The sequence below is a fragment of the Embiotoca jacksoni genome, unplaced genomic scaffold (assembly GCF_022577435.1).
Source record: "Embiotoca jacksoni isolate LCO1_2020_lvr unplaced genomic scaffold, fEmbJac1.0.p SCAF_16, whole genome shotgun sequence".
Lineage (NCBI taxonomy): Eukaryota > Metazoa > Chordata > Actinopteri > Embiotocidae > Embiotoca > Embiotoca jacksoni.
This window is the reverse complement of record NW_027185296.1, coordinates 13,729,403-13,739,388: the sequence shown is the minus strand read 5'-3', so window position 1 is coordinate 13,739,388 and position 9,986 is coordinate 13,729,403. Positions and strand designations below refer to the sequence as shown.

General features: G+C 43.7%; 1 protein-coding gene across 1 annotated transcript; it reads left to right on the top strand.

The window, feature by feature from the left end:
• Positions 1-5,193: 5,193 nt before the first annotated feature.
• On the top strand, positions 5,194-7,269 carry rpl36 (ribosomal protein L36). The gene is made up of 4 exons (XM_069151025.1): positions 5,194-5,264; positions 6,003-6,097; positions 6,755-6,889; positions 7,147-7,269. The coding sequence occupies exons 2-4, from the start codon at positions 6,005-6,007 to the stop codon at positions 7,234-7,236; spliced, it is 318 nt and encodes a 105-aa protein (XP_069007126.1). The 5' UTR covers positions 5,194-5,264; positions 6,003-6,004; the 3' UTR covers positions 7,237-7,269.
• The last annotated feature ends 2,717 nt before the right edge of the window (positions 7,270-9,986 follow it).

Here is a 9,986-nt window from a genome sequence, read left to right as displayed (position 1 = left end):
CCACACTTTTAACTTTCCTTTTTATTTCGCTTCAAAACTTAAACAAACGACTTGAAGCCTTTTGATTTGAAAAGAAGAGTTGAAAAAATGAACAGCTGAAGTTTACTCAACTCAGATTAAAAGATTTTAAAGACACGAAATGAGAGAATTGGGAGACATCACTGCACGCACCGTTTGAGAGTTGAAATGTTCTTTAAAGTGCGAATAAAATAGAAACTTTCTGTCATTAACAGGTGTTAAAGTTAAATTATGGTTGTTTCTTTGAAGACAAACTTACACAACTGGTCACATAGTTAGACTGAAAGGGATGTTAGCGCTAAAGAGTTCCACAAAAAACTCAGGTCATGTGTGAGCTTCCCAAAACTGTTTTCTAAATGTTTTCTGTGACTGGAGCAGTTCAGGTCGACGCAGCAGCACTGCTCCAGCCCCCTTTTGAGGTTCTGGTCTTGACGGACACCGGCACCACTGTTGTCTCCTTTGACATGCTGGAGACATGCTTGAGAAAAATCCCTGCAGGGCCGGAGGGATGTCTTCCAAATCATCAGCCAGACAGACCTTTACAGGGGGAGGCGTTCCTCCTGCTCACATCGGCAGTGGAGAGGTGGTAACAGCTTCGTCCATGACACCTCCCAACTGGGTGGATGCTTAGCCTCCTTCTACCTTCTGCAGAGGACCCCCCCCCCCCGCCCCCCCCCCAAATGTTGACCCAAATATACAGGTTTCAGTGGACTGAGGAGCAGGTAATGAACTCTGGCTGGAGGTTCCTCGTGTTGCAATCAGAACATTTGACTCACTTGGCTGCTCAGATGACATCATTTTCATAAGACCTGACAGACTAATGTTCCCTCAGCACAGTAGGAACGACTTCCTGAACATCTTTTCTAATAACATTGTTACGATGAAGAAGAAAAGCAGTCCCATCCTTCCTACCACTGTCATGGGTGTGTTGATTGATATTTAGACCACTAACGATCACTTCATTTTAATCATCGACTTTTCCCTTCCCAACAGTTTTTTTCACTTGGGAAAAAAAAGCCCTGAAGATATTATACAGTTGTGTTAATACTAATACTGTTCTAACAATAACAGAACAGTGCAAGCTGGCTCTAAAATAGAGAGAGAAGTGGGAGGTACAACTAAGTGAGAAAACTCGGATTTAGACTGTAAAAACTGGTCCCTTCAGTCATTCAGGACCTACTCCATTAAACGTGACCTTTGCTTAGCAGACACTAAGTAACATCATTAACTGAGTCTGTTTGTTTTTTACCCCCGTCCAGCTTTCTCATCTGTTCGATTTGTTTATTATCCACTATGGTGTTGTGTCTTAATATCACAAAGAATGACAGTATATCAGATTTCCCTCCAGATTTCAGTGAGTGTGCCTGATCTTTTCTCAGTAGCTCGTCAGGCTTGATGGTCCAGACATTTGTAGGTTTTCTGTGTATCAAGATAAACATATTTAAGACTATTTGTTAGTTTCTAGGGTTTGTTCACAATGTTGTTGTTTTTTGAGGTTATGTGTTTCTTATGGCTTTTGTGTATTTGTTTTACTATTTGTTTAAAATTTATTTATCAGAAAAAAAGACAAAAGTCCACATTTTGTAACTTTGACTTTAAAAAAATGTGTCTCTGCAAGTAAAACCTTTTTTTCCTTTGTGCTCTTGAGGTCACTGTTGCTGCTTGCAGCTGTAATTTCTCCACCTGCTTTTTTATCTCGTTCTGTTCTCCGGTCCAGAGAGCTCCGTCTTCCTCCATCACAGGACAGACCGTATAGGTGGCTATTTGAAATGGCGGATGAGAGAGGAGAGTACAGTCTATGGAGAGGAGGAGAGCCGTAGTACAGCAGAGAGGACACAAAGAAAACCCAGAGTGGAGCATGCCGTGCAAACCGGACCTGGATTGACTGGGTCCATGGGAGGAGGCGGTGAACGTACACTCAGCCGCTGCAGCTGTGTGCTACACTGAACTTTTCTACAACGCTGATGCTGAAGGATTTTAATTCTGTAAACCTGAAAAGTTAACGTCAGCTTCTCTGATTCCTCTTCAGCATGCAGAGAGGTGTGTTGTAATTTCTGAGGTTTGAATCACTTACATTATGTTTCATTTTAAAAGTGATCTTGTGAAGTGTCGCAGCCTTGACAAATATGTTCAACTGTGTGATGCTGGCAGCGTATGGCACGAAAATAGATCAAAAGTAGTGACAACTGATGCACAAACCACAAAACACCTCAATGGAGAAATTTACCTGTACACACAGGAGGAGTCTGACAATCTGGTTACCTCGCTTAGTATGACTGGAAACAAGGGAGAACAGCTGTTCTGCCTCTGTGCTGCTCAGTAATACACCTGACACCACTTCTAACGCTGACGTAACTACTTCTTTCTCAACGAACAGCTGGGACTGAAAAGATCAAGGTTGGTACCACGGTGCACATACACAGACCAACGTCTGTTAGTGCCAGTCAGAAGTCTGGACACACTTCTACTGGATGTGATGAGGTCACGGATGTGCACTAAAGGACTGTAGATTTCACGTTCATGTGATGTGTGTAAGTCTCTGAGTGAGTCTCTGTTAAAGGGGGTCCTGGACTTTGTTCCCGAGGCTGCAGGCCAAGAAGAGACTCTTCTTGTGCCGTGATGATAAGGTTCGACAGACCTCAGCCTCTTCCTGGAGAGGACTGACAAAGTTTATGTCCTCAGGGAAAGGGGTCAGCCATGATCTGTCCTGAAAGGCTGCAGGTCCTGGAGGATGCAGGTCCCAGAGGTCCTGGAGGCTGCAGGTCCTGGAGGCTGCAGGTCCTGGAGGCTGCAGGTCCTGGAGGCTGCAGGTCCTGGAGGATGCAGGTCCCAGAGGTCCTGGAGGCCCTGGAGGCTACAGGTCCTGGAGTCTGCACATCCTAGAGGTCCTGGAGGCTACAGGTCCTGGAGTCTGCACATCCTAGAGGTCCTGGAGGCTACAGGTCAAGAGGTAATTGCATATGAATGAATACTTTTTTTTACTCTTGTAAGTTTATTTTGCTGATTATAGAGTTTTATTTCTTTCCTAAATAATGACATAGCTGGGAAATTAAACTCCCTTTGACAGGTCAGACAGAGGAGAGAGAGCAGAGAGAGAAAAGAACAGTATAAAGTATTAACAATTCAACATTTTACTCTCTAGTGTACCAAGGTTTCTCTTGCACACTGACACGCTGTTCTGCCCTTTCTGTATCAGATTATCTTGTCCCAAATAAACTGCATCACCCAGGAGGCACTTCATTAGGCTCACCTGCTCCCGTTCTTACTGGCTGCTTCTTCTCTGTTAGCGGCTGGTCCAAGTAAGGTCACATTAACCTGATAAGACAAGAGTCCGACGATGAAGCAGGAGCGCTTCCAAACTCAAATCCTACCACACCAGAGCATCGAGCTAACGTCAGCGCCCCTCCTGAAGACACTTGCACCTACAATTCAGTTATTCAGTTTGACCCCAGAATAAACTGTTTGTGAACATCTTCGTTGTGAATTCTTCACAGACAGAGACGATAAGGTTGAGACGCTTTTATTCTGAAATTGTATTTTGACGTCGCAAACTGTTTCCGCTTCCGGTTGCGCTAATCGTATATGCTACGCAGGACCGACGGTACAGTCAGATCGAGTCACTGATGATAAAATCTTTCAACATCTTTCAAAATCTTTCACCGTCGGTTAACCAAGTTATAATACTGTATGCCAAACTCAATACAGTAACGTGTGGAACAATCAGATGTCTGTGTGTTCTCTGACCGGAACCCTGTAGTGGTCAATATTCATCTTTACACCAGCCTCTTGGGTCGAATCCCCAACAATATTATTCTTTACAAATAAGAAGAACATTTTGCATCAAAACTGTTCCAGTACAACTATCAATGTGCTAATAATGTAGTGTTGTTCTCAAGAGCTGATAACAAAGAGAACGGTCACAGCGAGGACACTTGACCACACCTGACCACACCTGACCACACCTGAGCACACCTGACCACACCTGACTACACCTGACCACACCTGAGCACACCTGAGCACACCTGACCGCACCTGACAGCACCTGACTACACCTGACTACACCTGACCACACCTGACCACACCTAACAGCACCTGACCACACCTGACTACACCTGACCACACCTGACCACACCTAACAGCACCTGACCACACCTGACCGCACCTGACCACCCCGGACGTCCCCTGACCACACCTGAGCACACCTGACTACACCTGACTACACCTGACCACACCTGAGCACACCTGACTACATCTGAGCACATCTGGTGATGATAAATAACACACACACACACACACACACACACACACACACACACACACACACACACACACACACACACACACACACTAGAGTCCCTCTAGTGGAGTCACCTGGAACTGCTTCTACAAGCATTACTGCTCTGTAAATAAAATTAACAAAAAGAGGCATTTTCAGAATTAAAAGCTGTTTCCATCGTAACAATCAAAGGTTTATTAGACAACACCCTGATTTTACCAGAATATCCTGCAGAAAGCTTTTGACCAACACAGTTTAGATCTGCGAAGATAAATGAGATTTGAAGCGTTAAAACAGACCAGACCTCAGAAAACATTGACTTATTTACTTTGATAATAGAAACCAAAACATATAAACAATTATCAGCTCTCCCAAAAGAACTGGAAAAATTCAAATTTTATGTACAGAAACTTCTTTGTAATTTGGTGGTGCTGCGATATGGCTCTTAATATTATTATAATGTTATTGTCGGAGTGTGAGTGCTCCTACGCCAGGATGTGATTCACCAAATAATGTCAGCACACACAAGGATGAGGAGACAAGTCACCTAGGTCATATTCATTTGGGCTCCGGCACATACAGGCAGCAAAAGAGCGGACAAGCTGTAAGAAAAGGCAATATAGCACACACAAACTACACACACACAAACATAAATAAAGGTGAGAACAGGCCTGATTAAAAGAAAGAAAATAATAATAATAATAATAATAATAATAATAATAAATAATTAGTGCCAGGAAATGGCAGTAGTGCAACATCCTGGATGTAAGCTGCCTTTAAAATCCAAAGAAGAATCGCTGTCGGTAGCACAAACCAAAATATTACTACGTCTTCCCAGACGACAGGGGGCGCTGTGTACTCTGTGCGCCGCCATGCCGGCGTCACAAAAATGTCTTCCGGGTCAAGTCTTCATTGCCCCGCCTCGCTCGAACACCAGTCCTTCCGGTTTGACCGCCATCACAGACAGCAGGTAGGAATCTAACGCCGATAAATATCAGCTAAAACTCACTTTTAATCTCCGCCATCCGTTGCTTTCTGCCGGTTACACGGACATTACTGGCACTCTGGGACTTTACCGGACCGGTCTGTGCAGTATTGCAAAGTAGCATGTACGTGAAAGTGGTGTAAATTAGGAGGCGAGTCGGGGTCCAGACCGAGCAGCAGTCCCCGGGCTGTTAGCGCAACGACCCGGCGGAGCGACCCCAGAAACACCGGTGGAAGTCTCATCGTACAGCCGCAGACGGAGTCTTATTCTGGGCCGAAGGGAGTGGAGCAACACGCCGAGCGGCGGTGCTCGGAGGACGGACACGAAGCCCAGATCACCTCCAGGAGGCTGGTCCATCCACAGCTGGGTTATTGGACATCAGCTGGACATGTCCTCGTGGTTTCCTCGCAGTCATTAATTTGATGTAATACATATATCAGATATAATGGAGGTGTGGAGCTGTAACACCGGTCCCCACAGTGTCCACACAGTGTCCACACAGTGTCCCCACAGTGGGCTGATACAACTACACTGTTGAAGTTCAGGAAGCCTGTCTTGGTGTTTAGTTGTGGGGGAGCAGGAAGCCTGACAGTCAGAGCTGAGGGACAACGGTTGAGTTTGGACCTGTCAGGATGTCTGCCTCCGACAGGTCTCCACGGTTACATTGGGCGTGATGATGTGACATGTCTGCTGTAACCGTCTCCTGTGTTGTCTTCCTTCCAGATATGGCTATCCGCTACCCCATGGCCGTTGGCCTGAATAAAGGTCATCCAGTCACCAAAAATGTGACGGCTCCCAAACACAGTCGTCGACGCGGAGTGAGTATCTGTTCCTCATCGTTTCAACGCAGCCGGTCGGTCGCACAACCAAAAACAACTCGTATCTCAGTCGGTGGGGAACCATAAGAGTTTAAAGGAGTTACAGAGATGTCCTTAAAAATGTATGAAGCTATGAAAGGTGATCAATGTTTCATAATGTTTTAGGTAATTACAAAAACCCAAAGTGATGATCAGCACAGATGAATAAAGTTTGTCTGACAGTTTTACATCCACAGTCAACACTGGAATCAATATTTCCAGACTTTAAAGCACGAGTCGAGGTGTGGGTCTGAACGTTTTATTCACGGGCAGCAGGACTTGTTTAGGGTTCTTGAGGAAGTGTGAGCTCTCATCTCGGGGGCAGTCGAGGGATTTTAACCTCGACCAGAGGCCTCACGACATCCCACCTGTCAGCTGGATGTGAAGAAGCCTTTCAGATGAGAGTTGAAATGTCTTCAAACACATCAAGCAGGTCCAGCTGCTGCAGATAATTCCTGACACGCTACGTAGAAATCCTCTTCAGTCATGCATGTATATAAGTTACACCGTCATAGATTTTCTTTGTCCGCTGTCGGATTGCTTCAGGTGTTGGTTACTGTTGGACATTTGAGCTGCAGAGTGACTGAGGTGTTTAACGACCACGTCTTTACTGTGCAGCGTCTGACCAAACACAGCAAGTTTGTTCGGGACATGATCCGTGAAGTGTGTGGCTTCGCTCCGTATGAGAGACGAGCCATGGAGCTGCTGAAGGTGTCCAAGGACAAGAGAGCCCTGAAGTTCATCAAGAAGAGGGTGAGTGTATATGATAGATCGATAGATAGATAGATAGATAGATAGATAGATAGATAGATAGATAGATAGATAGATAATAGATAGATGATAGATAGATAGAAAATAGATAGATAGATAGATAGATAGATGATAGATCAATACTACATAGATCGATCGATAGATAATAGATAGATGTGAGCATGCACACAGTTGAAGGGGCTGAGCTTTCTACTCAGCTGAGGTGATTCAGTCTAACGGCGCCGTGTCTTTCCCTCCAGATCGGCACTCACATCCGGGCCAAGAGAAAGAGAGAGGAGCTGAGCAATGTGCTGGCCGCCATGAGAAAGGCCGCTGCCAAGAAGGACTAAACTGTTGCTCAATAAAAGTTTGTTAGACTACAACATCCAGACTGGTGGTCGTTTGTGTTCTGTTCACGCTGTTTGTCAGCAGTCATCCAATCCGGTTCTGATGTCCTGCAACACCTCCACACTTTTCTGTTTTGTTTTTGTTCAGCATCACTTCACAACACCAACATCATCACCAGGTTTCCTTGCCGGGTTGTTGTGTCGGGTCACTGGATGTGTATCTGGCAGCTCAGTCTGTATTCAGTGATGAATGTGTTGAACTCCATCAACAGTGCTGGATACAGAAAACAAAGCATTTGCAAACTGTGTTGACCACATGTAGACATCAGGGAGGTTGGCTCAGTAAATTCAACTTTATTTCTATAGTGCCAAATCACAACATGGGTTATTTCATGGCACTTAACACATTAAAGTCTTTACAGCAAGACGTTACAATATTATACAGAGAAACCAACAATTCAATAATTCCCACATAAGCTAGGAGGGAAAAAACTCCAACAGAGGGAAGAAAAACTCCCTTTAACAGGAAGAAACCTCCAACAGAACCAGGACCAGAGGTGGAGAACATCTGTTAACAGAACCAGAGGTGGAGAACATCTGTTAACAGAACCAGGCTCAGAGGTGGAGAACATCTGTTAACAGAACCAGAGGTGGAGAACATCTGTTAACAGAACCAGGCTTAGAGGTGGAGAACATCTGTTAACAGAACCAGAGGTGGAGAACATCTGTTAACAGAACCAGGCTTAGAGGTGGAGAACATCCGTTAACAGAACCAGAGATGGAGAACATCTGTTAACAGAACCAGAGGTGGAGAACATCTGTCAACAGAACCAGAGGTGGAGAACATCTGTTAACAGAACCAGGCTTAGAGGTGGAGAACATCTGTTAACAGAACCAGAGGTGGAGAACATCTGTTAACAGAACCAGGCTTAGAGGTGGAGAACATCCGTTAACAGAACCAGAGATGGAGAACATCTGTTAACAGAACCAGAGGTGGAGAACATCTGTCAACAGAACCAGAGGTGGAGAACATCTGTTAACAGAACCAGAGGTGGAGAACATCTGCCTCGGCCGGTTAGGGTGAGAGGAGAGCAGAGAGAGAAAAGGACAGAATAGAGATAGAAGACATGAACTGTTGGTGGAGACGACAATCACAGAGCAGAGACATGCAGCTCCATGACGGGACATCTGGAAAAGAAAGGAGAGAAACTATGTTAGCGAAGGAACTGAATGGAGACAACAGATAATATGAAGAAACTATGGGAGAGAAAAAGAGTGAAATTAATGAGATGTGATGGTGAGATATGAGTTATAGAGAGTGAAAGAGTGAAGTTAATGAGGTGTAACGGTGAGAGATGAGTTATAGAGAGTGAAAGAGTGAAGTTAATGAGGTGTAACGGTGAGATATGAGTTATAGAGAGTGAAAGAGTGAAGTTAATGAGATGTAACGGTGAGATATGAGTTATAGAGAGTGAAAGAGTGAAGTTAATGAGATGTAACGGTGAGATATGAGTTATAGAGGGTGAAAGAGTGAAGTTAATGAGATGTAACGGTGAGATATGAGTTATAGAGGGTGAAAGAGTGAAGTTAATGAGATGTAATAGTGAGATGTGAGTTATGGAGAGTGAAAGAGTGAAGTTAATGAGATGTAACGGTGAGATATGAGTTATAGAGAGTGAAAGAGTGAAGTTAATGAGATGTAACGGTGAGATATGAGTTATAGAGGGTGAAAGAGTGAAGTTAATGAGATGTAATAGTGAGATGTGAGTTATGGAGAGTGAAAGAGTGAAGTTAATGAGATGTAACGGTGAGATATGAGTTATAGAGAGTGAAAGAGTGAAGTTAATGAGATGTAATAGTGAGATGTGAGTTATGGAGAGTGAAAGAGTGAAGTTAATGAGATGTAACGGTGAGATATGAGTTATAGAGAGTGAAAGAGTGAAGTTAATGAGGTGTAATAGTGAGATGTGAGTTATAGAGAGTGAAAGAGTGAAGTTAATGAGGTGTAACGGTGAGAGATGAGTTATAGAGAGTGAAAGAGTGAAGTTAATGAGGTGTAACGGTGAGATATGAGTTATAGAGTGAAAGAGTGAAGTTAATGAGATGTAACGGTGAGATATGAGTTATAGAGAGTGAAAGAGTGAAGTTAATGAGATGTAACGGTGAGATATGAGTTATAGAGAGTGAAAGAGTGAAGTTAATGAGATGTAACGGTGAGATATGAGTTATAGAGGGTGAAAGAGTGAAGTTAATGAGGTGTAATAGTGAGATGTGAGTTATAGAGAGTGAAAGAGTGAAGTTAATGAGGTGTAACGGTGAGAGATGAGTTATAGAGAGTGAAAGAGTGAAGTTAATGAGGTGTAACGGTGAGATATGAGTTATAGAGAGTGAAAGAGTGAAGTTAATGAGGTGTAATAGTGAGATGTGAGTTATAGAGAGTGAAAGAGTGAAGTTAATGAGGTGTAACGGTGAGAGATGAGTTATAGAGTGAAAGAGTGAAGTTAATGAGATGTAACGGTGAGATATGAGTTATAGAGAGTGAAAGAGTGAAGTTAATGAGATGTAACGGTGAGATATGAGTTATAGAGAGTGAAAGAGTGAAGTTAATGAGATGTAACGGTGAGATATGAGTTATAGAGAGTGAAAGAGTGAAGTTAATGAGATGTAACGGTGAGATATGAGTTATAGAGAGTGAAAGAGTGAAGTTAATGAGATGTAACGGTGAGAGATGAGTTATAGAGAGTGAAAGAGTG

What these genes read in the sequence shown, in the direction of transcription:
- rpl36 (XM_069151025.1), top strand. Translation starts at nt 6,005, where the DNA reads ATGGCTATCCGCTACCCCATGGCCGTTGGCCTGAATAAAGGTCATCCA. An exon ending in AACACAGTCGTCGACGCGGA is followed by an intron (nt 6,098 to 6,754) that starts GTGAGTATCTGT and finishes TTTACTGTGCAG; the next exon opens with CGTCTGACCAAACACAGCAA. An exon ending in TGAAGTTCATCAAGAAGAGG is followed by an intron (nt 6,890 to 7,146) that starts GTGAGTGTATAT and finishes CTTTCCCTCCAG; the next exon opens with ATCGGCACTCACATCCGGGC.